Source organism: Anomaloglossus baeobatrachus, chromosome 4, assembly GCF_048569485.1.
Source record: "Anomaloglossus baeobatrachus isolate aAnoBae1 chromosome 4, aAnoBae1.hap1, whole genome shotgun sequence".
NCBI classification, from domain to species: Eukaryota; Metazoa; Chordata; class Amphibia; order Anura; family Aromobatidae; genus Anomaloglossus; species Anomaloglossus baeobatrachus.
Window position 1 is genome coordinate 347885739 of NC_134356.1, and position 18189 is coordinate 347903927.

The 18189-nt window shown below is 53.7% G+C and overlaps 1 protein-coding gene across 2 annotated transcripts in view; it reads right to left on the minus strand.

Annotated features, from left to right (window-relative positions):
• Nucleotides 1–2845, minus strand: part of PANX2 (pannexin 2) — a 69170-nt gene extending 66325 nt beyond the window's left edge. The window contains exons 1-2 of one of the 2 annotated variants that reach the window (XM_075342546.1): nt 2586–2845; nt 1788–2094 (exon numbers count right to left, since the gene is read on the minus strand). In XM_075342546.1, the coding sequence (XP_075198661.1) occupies nt 1788–2013 (226 nt within the window). In that variant the 5' untranslated portion in view covers nt 2014–2094; nt 2586–2845. Of the gene's footprint in view, nt 1–1787; nt 2095–2503 lie in introns of both variants that reach the window. The other variant, XM_075342545.1, reaches the window with a different exon arrangement.
• Between the last annotated feature and the right edge of the window lie 15344 nt (nt 2846–18189).

Sequence of the window (18189 nt, forward strand, 5' to 3'; positions counted from 1 at the left end):
CCCTGGTCCACCAGAGCAGCTCTCACATCTAGAACAATTGTATCCATGACTTTGATAAAGATACAATTCCAAATATTGGCAGCATGGCAGGGCGCTAGAGAGCCCAGCCTGGTTCCGTGATCTGTGATACAGATGGGGTTATGACTGAGGTAATCTTCCTGACCAGAGAAGGTCAATTCGTCCATATGTGTCAGTGAGCATAAAGACAGTGTTGTGTGGGGACATCATGCTGTGCAAGGGGGTGTGTGGGAATATCATGCTGTGTGAGCAGCTGTTTTGGGATATTATACTATGAGCGGGGCTTTGTGGGGACATCATACTGTGTAGGGGGGCTTTGTGGGATATACTGTGCAGGGGGCTTCGTGGGGATATCATACTGTGTCGGGTGCTTTGTGGGGATATTATACTATGTAGGGGGTTCTGTGTGGGGACACCATATTGTGTAAGGCAGAGGTCCCCAACTCCAGTCCTCAAGGCCCACCAACAGTGCAGGTCTTTGGGATTTCCTTAGTATTGCACAGGTGTTAATGTAATTACCTGCCCAGGTGCTGGTTCCAACAGCATTGCAATGCTAAGGAAATCCTGAAAACATGCACTGTTGGTGGGCCTTGAGGACTGGAGTTGGGGAACCCTGGTGTAAGGAACCTGTGGCATATGGTGTAGGGGGCCTGTGTGGGGACATCCTACTGCATGGGGGACTCTGTGGTGACATATTCTTTGATCGATGATAATACTGTGTAAGGGGCTTTATGGCAACAACATATTGTGGGAGGGGCTTTATGGGGGATATCATATTGTGTAGAGGGGCTTGATGGGCACATACTGTGTAGGAGGGCTTTGTGTGTGGCCATATTATACTGTGTAACGGGCTATCTGGGGGCGCCATACCATGTGGGGGGTTAATTGGTGAATGCAATGTGAGTTGACATCATATTGTTTGAGGGGTTGTGTAGAAAATCATCATACTGTGTGAGATTACTTTGAGGGCATCATATTGTGATGGGAGCTGTTGATTGAGGTACAATGGCTCAATAATATGAACTTTAGGATTTACTGTTTTTTATAAACTTAAATTTATAAAAAACAGTAAATTAAATTGTTTTTATTAGCTGCTACTGATAAGAACACGTCACAATAAGCCCTACCCAGGAGTGAACACAGACAAAAGAGGCCCCTGTGCAGGATCAGTATATAGGCCCTTTGTAGTCAATTAGCTTATTATAATACACAATTCTACCTGCTTTGGAGGTGAAAGTGGGCCCCTTTACCTCTTGGGCCACAGTTCAACTTCACAGGTTGCACCTATGATATGACCTGCCATAAAATTAATATAAAATAATGAGTAAACTTAAGTTTGGCTCTCCACAACAGTAACAGTCTCTCATGTAGCCCGTTAGGAAAATTAATTGCCCACTCGTGGTCTGGAACATTTACAAACCTGCTGCATCAATTCACCTCTAATGATTTGCAACCATATTGATGAACGAATGACATTAAACAATCCAGTTATTCTAAACCTTCGTATCTCACTAATAAAAATCACAACCCCGTCTCCATCACCGGCCCATCCATCTGCCATTCGCACTTACAGCAAGAAATTAATTCAATCACAATCACAAAATGGAAAATTAATGGAAAATGACAAATGGAGTGGGGTGGATTTTTTTTTTACTACTATATTGAATTGCCATATTTAAACAATGCATTGTGTTTTTATAAGAAATAGACCCAGTATTAGAATGGTCGTCTAAGAATAGTCTGCATCGGTGACATCACATCTGACTTACCAGCAAAGTTTTTTGTGAAGACCAAGGTTACGAGGAGTATAGGGATAAGAACTGTGCCAATAGTAACCACTCGGTCAAAGGGCAGTTCCAATTTCAGCTGGACCATGAGAGCTGCTAAGGATCCAGCTTTATCATCTTGCTGCCCCGGCAGTATCAATTCTTTCAGTTTCTCTCCAGCTAGCAAAGCAGTAGCCATGTCTGGATGGTTATCGATGATATGTTGCATAAGCGTTTGTGATTTCTTCTTTGCTTTTATGTGTTCTCACCAGCTACTGAAGTAACTGCTGTTGGTTCAGAGAATTCAAGTCTGTGAGAAAATACATGTGGAACATGAAAATATACCCGGCCATCACTTGTTCAACTTGACAAACATATGCAATGAATGAATGGGAAATGTTATCCTGCCATCCATTACCCATTTATATTGTGCATATGGGTGCGGAATAAAATTAATGAAAAAAAAAATGCATACATAGTAATTAGGAGGTTAGGCATTACAAGCAACATCTGCATTTCGCTGCAGTGCCACTGAAGTGCCATGGTGCTTAATAATTGACAAAATACTTTTATGAATATACGTATATGTGCAAATATTATTATTATTATTTATTTATTGAGCACCATTAATTCCATGGTGCTGTACATGAGAAGGGGGTTACATACACAATACATACACAAGTTACAGTAGACAGACTGGTATATATATATATATTTACCTGCTGAATATCCCCTGAGTGTCAGAAGGGTGATGTGGAGGAAAGCTGCCATCTACAGATTTCAGGCAGACTGAAAACTTACATTGCATGTCCCTGCAAGCCGGCAAATGTTCAAGTGAGGATGAGTGAAGTGGGGTTGTCATTCGCCTCCAAACCGGTCCCTAATGCTACAAGATAGCTGGAATTCTCTGATCTGCAATCTCATTGCATCCTGATTACATAGAGAAAGGAATTTCTCATGGACGAAGGATTGGTGGTGAATAGGTATTCTTGTCCGCCATATGAACAGAGAAGAAAAGACACATAGCAGTTCCATTTACTGCAGGCTCCAGAAAAGGAGGCGGCGTCTCATTCTGTGGTGAAGCATTACAAGCTTCACTAGTCTATGCAACAATATGTGTTCTCTCTCCCCCCAGTCACAGGATCACATAGGCTCTTTTATTACCATTTGACGTAGATTTTCGCTTTTTCTTTCTTTCCTCATGGCTATGGTACATTTTATGGAGGCATCTACTGCTCGTGCAGTGCAGTTCTGTGATCCTTATGGAAATATCTATGTAGCAAAGTATATATTTTCTTATTGAAAAATGCTCAGAAAGGGACGTTTTTGGCAATAATCTATAATAATATCACTGAAATTATATACTTTTTGCTAATCTAGTATTTTTCTGTACATATGACCCTGTAATGCACTTGAAAAAGAACATCTAAATAATTTACAGCATGTGAAAGAAGTAATGCAATCAACTCAAATTTGTGGACGTCCTTGAGACATTGCCGAGAGTGGATAAGAGACAGACCGTATAATGTCATAGTGCACATAGCCTTAGCCTACTATAATAAAATCCTCATTTTGTTCTTGCTTTATATAATAGTATACAAAGTTCTTTTAGGCTATGTGCGCACTAGAAAGTGACTTTTTCTTAAGGAAAATCTGGACCCTCTTAAAGAATCCCGCACCTGCTGTACAAATAAAGCACCAAAACCGCAGCGAAATTCGCATGCGGTTTTACTGCGGTTTGCTGGGGATTTACCGCAGATTTTCCGCAGGTTTGTCCCTGCGGATTTTTACCATTATCTATGGCACAAAACGCAGGTACCTGCAGAAAAGAAGTGACATGCTCATTAATTCCGCAGCAGAAAATCCGCAAGTAGATCCGCGGGTATAAAATAACGCAGGGTGCGCACAGCATTTTTTAAAACCCATAGGATTTGCTGGGGAATGACTGCAGTAATGGTAGACACATTTTCTGCAGCAAATCCGTGGCAAATCCGCGGCAAAATCTGCAGTAAATCCACAGCGTGCGCACATAGCCTAACTATGGCTTCCTTGGAACTCTATTCCACTGATTAAGTTCTATACATCAATGCAGTTGTGCTAACACCTTAAATGAGTTCTTCACTAATGAATCATCCTTAATAAATGAAACACCAATAAAACCAGGATGAGACAAGCCAAAGAGACAAAACAGATCGCTTCATTAAAAAATAAAATCTAGACAAAGTGTTAGGGCAGCTTTGCACACTACAACATCGCAGGTGCGATGTCGGTGGGGTCAAATCGAAAGTGACGCACATCCGGCGTCACTTGCGATGTCGTAGTGTGTAAATCCTAGATGATACGATGAATGAGCACAAAAGCGTCGTTATCGTATCATCGGTGCAGGCTCCAACATTTCCATAATACCAGTGCTGTGACAGGTACGATGTTGTTCCTCGTTCCTGCGGCAGCACACATCGCTGTGTGAGAAGCCGCAGGAGCGAGGAACAACATCGTACCTGCCGCCGGCCACAATGCGGAAGGAAGGAGGTGGGCGGGATGTTTGCATCCTGCTCATCTCCGCCCCTCCGCCGCTATTGGCCGCCTGCCGTGTGACGTCGCTATGACGCCGCACGACCCGCCCCCTTAGGAAGGAGGCGGGTCACCGGCCAGAGCGACGGTCGCAGGGCAGGTGAGTGCATGTGAAGCTGGCGTAGCAATAATTTTCGCTACGCCAGCTATCACAAGATATCGTACCTGCAACGGGGGCGGGGACTATCGCGTGCGACATCGCAGCATCGGCTTGCGATGTCGCAACGTACAAAGCCCGCCTTAGGTTATGTTCCAATGCGAGTGCTCTCTGCGGGAGAATGCGCTGTTCGTGCCCGCGGTCTGGTTGCAGCAGATTTTCGCTGCATTATCCTGCTGAGAACACTTGCAAGTCCGCAAGAATAAATTGACATGCTGCAGCTTGGGAAGCGACGTCGCAGGTCAGTTTACGATGCGGGAAAAAGAAGCACAGTGGGCATGGGATTTTTATAAATCACATGCTCTGTGCTTGTACTGTACAATACTGCTTATTGCACGCAGCAACAACACGTTGCATCCAAAACGCTGCAAATCCGGATAGTGGTCATTGGACCTTAAAAGAAAGAGACACAGCACAAGTGAGGCTGAAAGCTGGGACACCTGGAAAATAATCAAAAAGAACCCTGTAATATCATTACAGAATAATTACATGCCCTGCATAATCCTTGCATACCCAAACGTTATACTACATGAGTGATATTCATAAAAGATAATCATAATGAAAACTGGATAGCAAAAGTGGTGAAAAAAAAAATGAAGGCAAGGTAAAACAATGAGTAATTAAGAAAATGATGGCGTGGAACAGATCAATGTGACAAAAGAGATCCAAGAACCAAATATGTCACTGATGAATAGAAACAGTATATAGACTACATAATAAACGTAGCCAGGGCCGTATTTGCCACTAGGCACTGGGGGGCACGTGCCTGGGGCGGCACCTTCCAGGGGGCGGCGCCAAAACCAAAACTTAAAAAAAAAAAAATCCGGCGTCTTTTTGGAGGTGGGAGGCGGCACCGCTGTCATTTATATTCGCGTCTATAAGACACGTAAATATAAATGAAGCTATGAGCGTGCCGGCACTTCCGGGGTCAGAGTAGCTGCAATCAGCTCCCCGCCCCGACGTGCTGCCGGGCGATCACTGTGCAGAGGTCACAGAAGTGTGAGGCAGCGCCGCGCAGAGGAGGACGGGAAGTGATGGAGCAGCCGCAGAGGATGGGAGTTCCCGCCACCGCCGCAGCAGAGGATGGGAGTTCCTGCCACCGCCAAAAACGGGAGATGCACCCATGCAGAGAAGAATGTAAAGTCCTGCCACCACCACCCAGGAAAGGAGATGCAGCCGCCGCAGAGGACTGGAGATGAAGCCTGGAGTAGGTAAGCGCTATACAGCCGAAGACCGCGCCGAACAAGCAACCTGGTGGGTAAGGGGGGCAGCATGTGGGGGCTCAGTATGGAGGAGGCTTGATATGGAGAAGGGGCAGCATGAGGGGGCTCCGTATGAGGGGGCTTGATATGGGGAAGTAAAAAATAGGAATAACGTTTGGAACACCATTCTAAGTCCAAACTGGGGGCAAAAACCTAAAAAAACATCACTATGGGGAGATAAGGTATGCACACCAGTGACTATGTAAGGGGAGTACATGAAATAGCAGAAACTGCTGTGTGAATACTGACTTGAAAAATCCAATAGCTATATGCAAGAGTGAAAATGTGAAAAATGGAATCTGCATTACTGCCATGAACATATGAATCAAGAGAAATTTAGCTACTGAATTGATCAATGCAATAGAGCCCCAACACTACGCCAAAGTATTTCTCTACGTTGGGGTCCCTAGCTTGTGTGTGTCCTCTCATGCAGTTAAAAAACTTACCGTGTATGGGAAGCTGAGACCCAGGCTATTTATGCGTATGATATGGATTGGCAATAGGTGTGGTTGGGGAGGGTTCACAAACGAAAAAATACTAACAAATAGGAATAACGTTTGGAACACCATTCTAAGTCCGAACTGGGTGCAAAAACCTTAAAAAAACATCACTATGGGGAGATAAGGTATGCACACCAGTGACTATGTAAGGGGAGTACATGAAATAGCAGAAACTGCTGTGTGAATACTTATTTGAAAAATCCAATAGCTATATGCAAGAGTGAAAATGTGAAAAATGGAATCTGCATTACTGCCATGAACATATGAATCAAGAGAAATTTAGCTACTGAATTTGGGGGGCTTGATATGAAGAAGATCCAGCATGGGGGGCTTGATATGGAGAAGGGGCAGCATGGGGGGGGGCTTGATTTGGAGAAGGGGCAGCATGGGGGGGCTCGGTATGGAGGGGGCTTGATATGGAGAAGGGGCAGCATGGGGGGGCTTGATATGGGGAAAGGGCAGCACGGGGGGCTCAGTATGGAGGGGGCTTGATATGGAGAAGGGGCAGCATGGGGGGGCTTGATATGGGGAAGGGGCAGCACGGGGGGCTCAGTATGGAGGGGGCTTGATATGGAGAAGAGGCAGCATGGGGGGGGCTTGATGTGGAGAAGGGGTAGCATGGGGGGGCTTGATGTGGAGAAGGGGTAGCATGGGGGGCAGCATGGGGGGGGCTTGATATGGAGAAGGGGCAGCATGGGGGAGCTCGGTATGGAGGGGGCTTGATATGGAGAAGGGGCAGAATGGGGGGTTTGATATGGAGAAGGGGCAGCATGGGGGGCTTGATATAGAGAGGGGGCAGCAGGGGGGGCTCGGTATGGAGGAGGCTTGCTATGGAGAAAGGGCAGCATGGGAGGGCTTGATATGGAGAAGGGGCAGAGTGGAAGGGCTTGATATGGAGAAGGGGCAGCATGGGGGGGCTCGGTATGTAGGGGGCTTGATATGGAGAAGGGGCAGTATGGGGGGGCTCGGCATGGAGGGGGCTTGATATGGAGAAGGGGCACCATGGGGGGGCTTGATATGGAGAATAGGCAGTATGGGGAGGCTTGATATGAAGAAGGGGCAGCATGGGGAAGTTCGGTATGGAGGGGGCTTGATATGGAGAAAGGGCAGCATGTGGGGGCTCGGTATGAAGGGGGCTTGTTATGGAGAAGGGGCAGCATAGGGGGGCTTGAAATGGAGAAGGGGCAGCATGGGGGCTTGATATGGAGAAGAGGCAGCATGGGGGAGCTTGATATGAAGAAGGGACAGCATTGGGGGGCAGCATTGGGGGGGCTTGATATGGAGAAAGGGCAGCATGGGTGGGCAGCATGGGGGGGCTTGATATGGAGAAGAGGCAGCATGGGGGGGCTTGATATGGAAAAGGGGCAGCATGGGAGGGCTTGATATAGAGAAGGGGCAGCATGGGGGGCAGCATGGGGGGGCTTGATATGGAGAAGGGGCAGAATAGGGGGGCTCGGTATGGAGAGGGCTTGATATGGAGATGGGGCAGCATGGGGGGGCTTGATATGGAGAAAGGGCAGCATAGGGGGACAGCATGGGGGGCTTCATATGGAGAAGGGGCAGCATGGGGGGGCTGGGTATGGAGGGGGCTTGATATGAAGAAGGGGCAGCATGGGAGGGCTTGATATGGAGAAGGGGCAGCATGGGGGGGCTCGGTATGGAGGGAGCTTGATATGGAGAAGGGGCAGCATGGGGGGGCTTGATATGTAGAAAGGGTAACATGGGGGGGTTCGGTATGGAGGGAGCTTGATATGGAGAAGGGGTACCATAGGGGTGCTCAGTATGGAGGGGGCTTGATATGGAGAAGGGGCAGCATGGGGGGCCTCTGTATGGAGGGGGCTTGATATGGAGAAGGGGCAGCATGGGAGGGGCTTGATATGGAGAAGGGGCAGCATGGGGGGCTCGGCATGGAGAAGAGGCAGCATGGGGGGCTTGATGTGGAGAAGGGGCAGCATGGGGGGGCCTTGATATGGAGAAGGGGCAGCATGGGGCAGCTCGGTATGGAGAAGGCTTGATATGGAGAAAGGGCAGCATGGGGGGCTAAATATGGAGAATGGGCAGCATGGGGGGGCTCGGTATGGAGAGGGCTTGATATGGAAAGGGGCAGCATGGGGGGAAAGCATGGGGGGGCTTGATATGGAGAAGAGGCAGCATGAGGGGGCTCGGTATGGAGGGGGCTTGATATAGAGAAGGGGCAGCATGGGGGGGCTCAGTATGGAGGGCGCTTGATATGGAGAAGGGGCAGCATGGGGGGCTTGATATGGAGAAGGGGCAGAGTGGGGGGGCTTGATATGGAGAAGGGGCAGCATGGGGGGGCTTGATATGGAGAAGGGGCAGCATGGGGGGGCTTGATATGGAGAAGGGGCAGCATGGAGGGGCTTGATATGGAGAATGGGCAGCATGGGGGGGCTCGGTATGGAGAGGGCTTGATATGGAGAAGGGGCAGTATGAGGGGGGCTTGATATGGGAAGGGGCAGCATGGGGGGAAAGCATGGGGGGGCTTGATATGGAGAAGAGGCAGCATGAGGGGGCTCGGTATGGAGGGGGCTTGATATAGAGAAGGGGCAGCATGGGGGGGCTCAGTATGGAGGGCGCTTGATATGGAGAAGGGGCAGCATGGGGGGCTTGGTATGGAGGGGGCTTGATATGGAGAAGGGGCAGCATGGGGGGCTTGATATGGAGAAGGGGCAGAGTGGGGGGGCTTAATATGGAGAAGGGGCAGCATGGGGGGGCTTGATATGGAGAAGGGGCAGCATGGGGGGGCTTGATATGGAGAAGGGGCAGCATGGAGGGGCTTGATATGGAGAAAAGGCAGCTAGGGGGGGCTCGGTATGGAGGGGGCTTGATATGGAGAAGGGGCAGCATGGGGGGCTTGATATGGAGAAGAGGCAGCATTGGGGGGCTTGATATGAAGAAGGGGTAGCATGGGGGGCTTGGTATGGAGGGGGCATGAAATGGAGAAGAGGCAGCATGGGGGAGCTTGGTATGGAGAGGGCTTGATATGGAGAAGGGGCAGGATGGGGGGACTCGGTATGGAGGGGGCTTGTTATGGAGAAGGGGCAACATGGGGGGCTTGATATGGAGAAGGGGCAGCAGAGGGGGCTTGATATGGAGGGAGAAGAGGCAGCATGGGGGGACTTGATATGGAGAAGGGGCAGCATGGGGAGCTTGATATGGAGAAGGGACAGCATTGGGGGGGCAGCATGGGGGGCTAGATATGGAGAAGGGGCAGCATGGGGGGGCAGCATTAGGGGGCTTGAAATGGAGTAGGGGCAACATGGGGGGGCTCGGTATGGAGGGAGCTTGATATGGATAAGGGGTACCATGGGGGTGCTCAGTATGGAGGGGGCTTGATATGGTGAAGGGGCAGCATGAGGGGGCTCGGTATTGAGGGGATTGATATGGAGAAGGGGCAGCATGGGAGGGGCTTGATATGGAGAAGGGACAGCATGGGGGGGCCTTGATATGGAGAAGGGGCAGCATGTGGCGGCTCGGTATGGAGGGGGCTTGATATGGAGAAAGGGCAGCATGGGGGGCTTGATATGGAGAATGGGCAGCATTAGGGGGCTCGGTATGGAGGGGGCTTGATATAGAGAAGGGGCAGCATGGGGGGGCTCAGTATGGAGGGCGCTTGATATGGAGAAGAGGCAGCATGGGGGGCTTGATGTTGAGAAGGGGCAGCATGGGGGGGCCTTGATATGGAGAAGGGGCAGCATGGGGCGGCTCGGTATGGAGGGGGCTTGATATGGAGAAAGGGCAGCATGGGGGGCTTGATATGGAGAATAGGCAGCATGGGGGGGCTCGGTATGGAGAGGGCTTGATATGGAGAAGGGGCAGTATGAGGGGGGCTTGATATGGGAAGGGGCAGCATGGGGGGAAAGCATGGGGGGGCTTGATATGGAGAAGAGGCAGCATGAGGGGGCTCGGTATGGAGGGGGCTTGATATAGAGAAGGGGCAGCATGGGGGGGGGGCTCAGTATGGAGGGCGCTTGATATGGAGAAGGGGCAGCATGGGGGGCTCGGTATGGAGGGGGCTTGATATGGAGAAGGGGCAGCATGGGGGGCTTGATATGGAGAAGGGGCAGAGTGGGGGGGCTTGATATGGAGAAGGGGCAGCATGGGGGGGCTTGATATGGAGAAGGGGCAGCATGGGGGGGCTTGATATGGAGAAGGGGCAGCATGGGGGGGCTCGGTATGGAGGGGGCTTGATATGGAGAAGGCGCAGCATGGGGGGGCTTGATATGGAGACGAGGCAGCATTGGGGGGCTTGATATGAAGAAGGGGTAGCATGGGGGGGCTAGGTATGGAGGGGGCATGAAATGGAGAAGGGGCAGCATGGGGGAGCTTGGTATGGAGAGGGCTTGATATGGAGAAGGGGCAACATGGGGGGCTTGATATGGAGAAGGGGCAGCAGAGGGGGCTTGATATGGAGGGAGAAGAGGCAGCATGGGGGGACTTGATATGGAGAAGGGGAGGCATGGGGAGCTTGATATGGAGAAGGGACAGCATTGGGGGGCAGCATGGGGGGCTAGATATGGAGAAGGAGCAGCATGGGGGGGCAGCATTGGGGGGCTTGATATGAAGAAGGGGTAGCATGGGGGGACTCAGTATGGAGGGGGCTTGTTATGGAGAAGGGGCAACATGGGGGGCTTGATATGGAGAAGGGGCAGCAGAGGGGGCTTGATATGGAGGGAGAAGAGGCAGCATGGGGGGACTTGATATGGAGAAGGGGAGGCATGGGGAGCTTGATATGGAGAAGGGACAGCATTGGGGGGCAGCATGGGGGGCTAGATATGGAGAAGGAGCAGCATGGGGGGGCAGCATTAGGGGGCTTGAAATGGAGGGGGCTTGATATGAAGAAGGGGCAGCATGGGGGGGCTTGATATGGAGAAGGGGCAGCATGGGGGTCTCGTTATGGAGGGAGCTTGATATGGAGAAGGGGCAGCATGGGGGGGCTTGATATGGAGAAAGGGCAACATGGGGGGGCTCGGTATGGAGGGAGCTTGATATGGATAAGGGGTACCATGGGGGTGCTCAGTATGGAGGGGGCTTGATATGGTGAAGGGGCAGCATGAGGGGGCTCGGTATGGAGGGGCTTGATATGGAGAAGGGGCAGCATGGGAGGGGCTTGATATGGAGAAGGGACAGCATGGGGGGCTCAGTATGGAGGGCGCTTGATATGGAGAAGGGGCAGCATGGGGGGGCTTGATATGGAGAAGGGGCAGCATGGGGGGGCTTGATATGGAGAATAGGCAGCATGGGGGGGCTCGGTATGGAGAGGGCTTGATATGGAGAAGGGGCAGTATGAGGGGGGCTTGATATAGGAAGGGGCAGCATGGGGGGAAAGCATGGGGGGGCTTGATATGGAGAAGAGGCAGCATGAGGGGGCTCGGTATGGAGGGGGCTTGATATGGAGAAAGGGCAGCATGGGGGGCTTGATATGGAGAATAGGCAGCATGGGGGGCTCGGTATGGAGAGGGCTTGATATGGAGAAGGGGCAGTATGAGGGGGGCTTGATATGGGAAGGGGCAGCATGGGCGGAAAGCATGGGGGGGCTTGATATGGAGAAGAGGCAGCATGAGGGGGCTCGGTATGGAGGGGGCTTGATATAGAGAAGGGGCAGCATGGGGGGGCTCAGTATGGAGGGCGCTTGATATGGAGAAGGGGTAGCATGGGGGGCTCGGTATGGAGGGGGCTTGATATGGAGAAGGGGCAGTATGGGGGGCTTGATATGGAGAAGGGGCAGAGTGGGGGGCTTGATATGGAGAAGGGGCAGCATGGGGGGGCTTGATATGGAGAAGGGGCAGCATGGGGGGCTTGATATGGAGAAGGGGCAGCATGGGGGGGCTCGGTATGGAGGGGGCTTGATATGGAGAAGGCGCAGCATGGGGGGGCTTGATATGGAGACGAGGCAGCATTGGGGGGCTTGATATGAAGAAGTGGTAGCATGGGGGGGCTAGGTATGGAGGGGGCATGAAATGGAGAAGGGGCAGCATGGGGGAGCTTGGTATGGAGAGGGCTTGATATGGAGAAGGGGCAGCATGGGGGGACTCGGTATGGAGGGGGCTTGTTATGGAGAAGGGGCAACATGGGGGGCTTGATATGGAGAAGGGGCAGCAGAGGGGACTTGATATGGAGGGAGAAGAGGCAGCATGGGGGGACTTGATATGGAGAAGGGGCAGCATGGGGAGCTTGATATGGAGAAGGGACAGCATTGGGGGGCAGCATGGGGGGCTAGATATGGAGAAGGGGTAGCATGGGGGGGCAGCATTAGGGGGCTTGAAATGGAGTAGGGGCAGCATGGCGGGGCTTGGTATGGAGGGGGCTTGATATGAAGAAGGGGCAGCATGGGGGGGCTTGATATGGAGAAGGGGCAGCATGGGGGTCTCGTTATGGAGGGAGCTTGATATGGAGAAGGGGCAGCATGGGGGGGCTTGATATGGAGAAAGGGCAACATGGGGGGGCTCGGTATGGAGGGAGCTTGATATGGATAAGGGGTACCATGGGGGTGCTCAGTATGGAGGGGGCTTGATATGGTGAAGGGGCAGCATGAGGGGGCTCGGTATGGAGGGGATTGATATGGAGAAGGGGCAGCATGGGAGGGGCTTGATATGGAGAAGGGACAGCATGGGGGGCTCGGCATGGAGAAGAGGCAGCATGGGGGGCTAGATGTGGAGAAGGGGCAGCATGGGGGGGCCTTGATATGGAGAAGGGGCAGCATGTGGCGGCTCGGTATGGAGGGGGCTTGATATGGAGAAAGGGCAGCATGGGGGGCTTGATATGGAGAATGGGCAGCATGGGGGGGCTCGGTATGGAGAGGGCTTGATATGGAGAAGGGGCAGTATGAGGGAGGCTTGATATGGGAAGGGGCAGCATGGGGGGAAAGCATGGGGGGGCTTGATATGGAGAAGAGGCAGCATTAGGGGGCTCGGTATGGAGGGGGCTTGATATAGAGAAGGGGCAGCATGGGGGGGCTCAGTATGGAGGGCGCTTGATATGGAGAAGAGGCAGCATGGGGGGCTTGATGTTGAGAAGGGGCAGCATGGGGGGGCCTTGATATGGAGAAGGGGCAGCATGGGGCGGCTCGGTATGGAGGGGGCTTGATATGGAGAAAGGGCAGCATGGGGGGCTTGATATGGAGAATAGGCAGCATGGGGGGGCTCGGTATGGAGAGGGCTTGATATGGAGAAGGGGCAGTATGAGGGGAGCTTGATATGGGAAGGGGCAGCATGGGGGGAAAGCATGGGGGGGCTTGATATGGAGAAGAGGCAGCATGAGGGGGCTCGGTATGGAGGGGGCTTGATATAGAGAAGGGGCAGCATGGGGGGGGCTCAGTATGGAGGGCGCTTGATATGGAGAAGGGGCAGCATGGGGGGCTCAGTATGGAGGGGGCTTGATATGGAGAAGGGGTAGCATGGGGGGCTTGAAATGGAGAAGGGGCAGAGTGGGGGGGCTTGATATGGAGAAGGGGCAGCATGGGGGAGCTTGGTATGGAGAGGGCTTGATATGGAGAAGGGGCAGCATGGGGGGACTCGGTATGGAGGGGGCTTGTTATGGAGAAGGGGCAACATGGGGGGCTTGATATGGAGAAGGGGCAGCAGAGGGGACTTGATATGGAGGGAGAAGAGGCAGCATGGGGGGACTTGATATGGAGAAGGGGCAGCATGGGGAGCTTGATATGGAGAAGGGACAGCATTGGGGGGCAGCATGGGGGGCTAGATATGGAGAAGGGGCAGCATGGGGGGGTAGCATTAGGGGGCTTGAAATGGAGTAGGGGCAGCATGGCGGAGCTTGGTATGGAGAGGGCTTGCTATGAAGAAGGGGCAGCATGGGGGGCTTGATATGGAGAAGGGGCAGCATGGGGGTCTCGTTATGGAGGGAGCTTGATATGGAGAAGGGGCAGCATGGGGGGGCTTGATATGGAGAAAGGGCAACATGGGGGGGCTCGGTATGGAGGAAGCTTGATATGGATAAGGGGTACCATGGGGGTGCTCAGTATGGAGGGGGCTTGATATGGTGAAGGGGCAGCATGAGGGGGCTCGGTATGGAGGGGCTTGATATGGAGAAGGGGCAGCATGGGAGGGGCTTGATATGGAGAAGGGACAGCATGGGGGGCTCAGTATGGAGGGCGCTTGATATGGAGAAGGGGCAGCATGGGGGGGCTTGATATGGAGAAGGGGCAGCATGGGGGGGCTTGATATGGAGAATAGGCAGCATGGGGGGGCTCGGTATGGAGAGGGCTTGATATGGAGAAGGGGCAGTATGAGGGGGGCTTGATATGGAGAAGGGGCAGCATGGGGGGGCTTGATATGGAGAATAGGCAGCATGGGGGGGCTCGGTATGGAGAGGGCTTGATATGGAGAAGGGGCAGTATGAGGGGGGCTTGATATAGGAAGGGGCAGCATGGGGGGAAAGCATGGGGGGGCTTGATATGGAGAAGAGGCAGCATGAGGGGGCTCGGTATGGAGGGGGCTTGATATGGAGAAAGGGCAGCATGGGGGGCTTGATATGGAGAATAGGCAGCATGGGGGGCTCGGTATGGAGAGGGCTTGATATGGAGAAGGGGCAGTATGAGGGGGGCTTGATATGGGAAGGGGCAGCATGGGGGGAAAGCATGGGGGGGCTTGATATGGAGAAGAGGCAGCATGAGGGGGCTCGGTATGGAGGGGGCTTGATATAGAGAAGGGGCAGCATGGGGGGGGCTCAGTATGGAGGGCGCTTGATATGGAGAAGGGGCAGCATGGGGGGCTCAGTATGGAGGGGGCTTGATATGGAGAAGGGGTAGCATGGGGGGCTTGAAATGGAGAAGGGGCAGAGTGGGGGGGCTTGATATGGAGAAGGGGTAGCATGGGGGAGCTTGGTATGGAGAGGGCTTGATATGGAGAAGGGGCAGCATGGGGGGACTCGGTATGGAGGGGGCTTGTTATGGAGAAGGGGCAACATGGGGGGCTTGATATGGAGAAGGGGCAGCAGAGGGGACTTGATATGGAGGGAGAAGAGGCAGCATGGGGGGACTTGATATGGAGAAGGGGCAGCATGGGGAGCTTGATATGGAGAAGGGACAGCATTGGGGGGCAGCATGGGGGGCTAGATATGGAGAAGGGGCAGCATGGGGGGGTAGCATTAGGGGGCTTGAAATGGAGTAGGGGCAGCATGGCGGAGCTTGGTATGGAGAGGGCTTGCTATGAAGAAGGGGCAGCATGGGGGGCTTGATATGGAGAAGGGGCAGCATGGGGGTCTCGTTATGGAGGGAGCTTGATATGGAGAAGGGGCAGCATGGGGGGGCTTGATATGGAGAAAGGGCAACATGGGGGGGCTCGGTATGGAGGAAGCTTGATATGGATAAGGGGTACCATGGGGGTGCTCAGTATGGAGGGGGCTTGATATGGTGAAGGGGCAGCATGAGGGGGCTCGGTATGGAGGGGCTTGATATGGAGAAGGGGCAGCATGGGAGGGGCTTGATATGGAGAAGGGACAGCATGGGGGGCTCAGTATGGAGGGCGCTTGATATGGAGAAGGGGCAGCATGGGGGGGCTTGATATGGAGAAGGGGCAGCATGGGGGGGCTTGATATGGAGAATAGGCAGCATGGGGGGGCTCGGTATGGAGAGGGCTTGATATGGAGAAGGGGCAGTATGAGGGGGGCTTGATATGGGAAGGGGCAGCATGGGGGGAAAGCATGGGGGGGCTTGATATGGAGAAGAGGCAGCATGAGGGGGCTCGGTATGGAGGGGGCTTGATATGGAGAAAGGGCAGCATGGGGGGCTTGATATGGAGAATAGGCAGCATGGGGGGCTCGGTATGGAGAGGGCTTGATATGGAGAAGGGGCAGTATGAGGGGGGCTTGATATGGGAAGGGGCAGCATGGGGGGAAAGCATGGGGGGGCTTGATATGGAGAAGAGGCAGCATGAGGGGGCTCGGTATGGAGGGGGCTTGATATAGAGAAGGGGCAGCATGGGGGGGGCTCAGTATGGAGGGCGCTTGATATGGAGAAGGGGCAGCATGGGGGGCTCGGTATGGAGGGGGCTTGATATGGAGAAGGGGCAGCATGGGGGGCTTGATATGGAGAAGGGGCAGAGTGGGGGGGCTTGATATGGAGAAGGGGCAGCATGGGGGGGCTTGATATGGAGAAGGGGCAGCATGGGGGGCTTGATATGGAGAAGGGGCAGCATGGGGGGGCTCGGTATGGAGGGGGCTTGATATGGAGAAGACGCAGCATGGGGGGGCTTGATATGGAGACGAGGCAGCATTGGGGGGCTTGATATGAAGAAGGGGTAGCATGGGGGGGCTAGGTATGGAGGGGGCATGAAATGGAGAAGGGGCAGCATGGGGGGCTTGATATGGAGAATAGGCAGCATGGGGGGCTCGGTATGGAGAGGGCTTGATATGGAGAAGGGGCAGTATGAGGGGGGCTTGATATGGGAAGGGGCAGCATGGGGGGAAAGCATGGGGGGGCTTGATATGGAGAAGAGGCAGCATGAGGGGGCTCGGTATGGAGGGGGCTTGATATAGAGAAGGGGCAGCATGGGGGGGCTCAGTATGGAGGGCGCTTGATATGGAGAAGGGGCAGCATGGGGGGCTCGGTATGGAGGGGGCTTGATATGGAGAAGGGGCAGCATGGGGGCGCTTGATATGGAGAAGGGGCAGCATGGGGGGCTCGGTATAGAGGGAGCTTGATATGGAGAAGGGGCAGCATCTGGGGCTTGATATGGAGAAGGGGCAGCATGGGGGGCTTGATATGGAGAAGGGGCAGAGTGGGGGGGCTTGATATGGAGAAGGGGCAGCATGGGGGGGCTTGATATGGAGAAGGGGCAGCATGGGGGGCTTGATATGGAGAAGGGGCAGCATGGGGGGGCTCGGTATGGAGGGGGCTTGATATGGAGAAGACGCAGCATGGGGGGGCTTGATATGGAGACGAGGCAGCATTGGGGGGCTTGATATGAAGAAGGGGTAGCATGGGGGGGCTAGGTATGGAGGGGGCATGAAATGGAGAAGGGGCAGCATGGGGGAGCTTGGTATGGAGAGGGCTTGATATGGAGAAGGGGCAGCATGGGGGGACTCGGTATGGAGGGGGCTTGTTATGGAGAAGGGGCAACATGGGGGGCTTGATATGGAGAAGGGGAAGCAGAGGGGGCTTGATATGGAGGGAGAAGAGGCAGCATGGGGGGACTTGATATGGAGAAGGGGCAGCATGGGGAGCTTGATATGGAGAAGGGACAGCATTGGGGGGCAGCATGGGGGGCTAGATATGGAGAAGGGGTAGCATGGGGGGGCAGCATTAGGGGGCTTGAAATGGAGTAGGGGCAGCATGGCGGGGCTTGGTATGGAGGGGGCTTGATATGAAGAAGGGGCAGCATGGGGGGGCTTGATATGGAGAAGGGGCAGCATGGGGGTCTCGTTATGGAGGGAGCTTGATATGGAGAAGGGGCAGCATGGGGGGGCTTGATATGGAGAAAGGGCAACATGGGGGGGCTCGGTATGGAGGGAGCTTGACATGGATAAGGGGTAACATGGGGGTGCTCAGTATGGAGGGGGCTTGATATGGTGAAGGGGCAGCATGAGGGGGCTCGGTATGGAGGGGCTTGATATGGAGAAGGGGCAGCATGGGGGGCTCAGTATGGAGGGCGCTTGATATGGAGAAGGGGCAGCATGGGGGGGCTTGATATGGAGAAGGGGCAGCATGGGGGGGCTTGATATGGAGAAGGGGCAGCATGGGGGGGCTCGGTATGGAGGGGGCTTGATATGAAGAAGGGGTAGCATGGGGGGGCTTGGTATGGAGGGGGCATGAAATGGAGAAGGGGCAGCATGGGGGAGCTTGGTATGGAGAGGGCTTGATATGGAGAAGGGGCAGCATGCGGGGGTCCGGTATTGAGAAGGCTTGTTATGGAGAAGGGGCAGCATGGGGGGCTTGATAT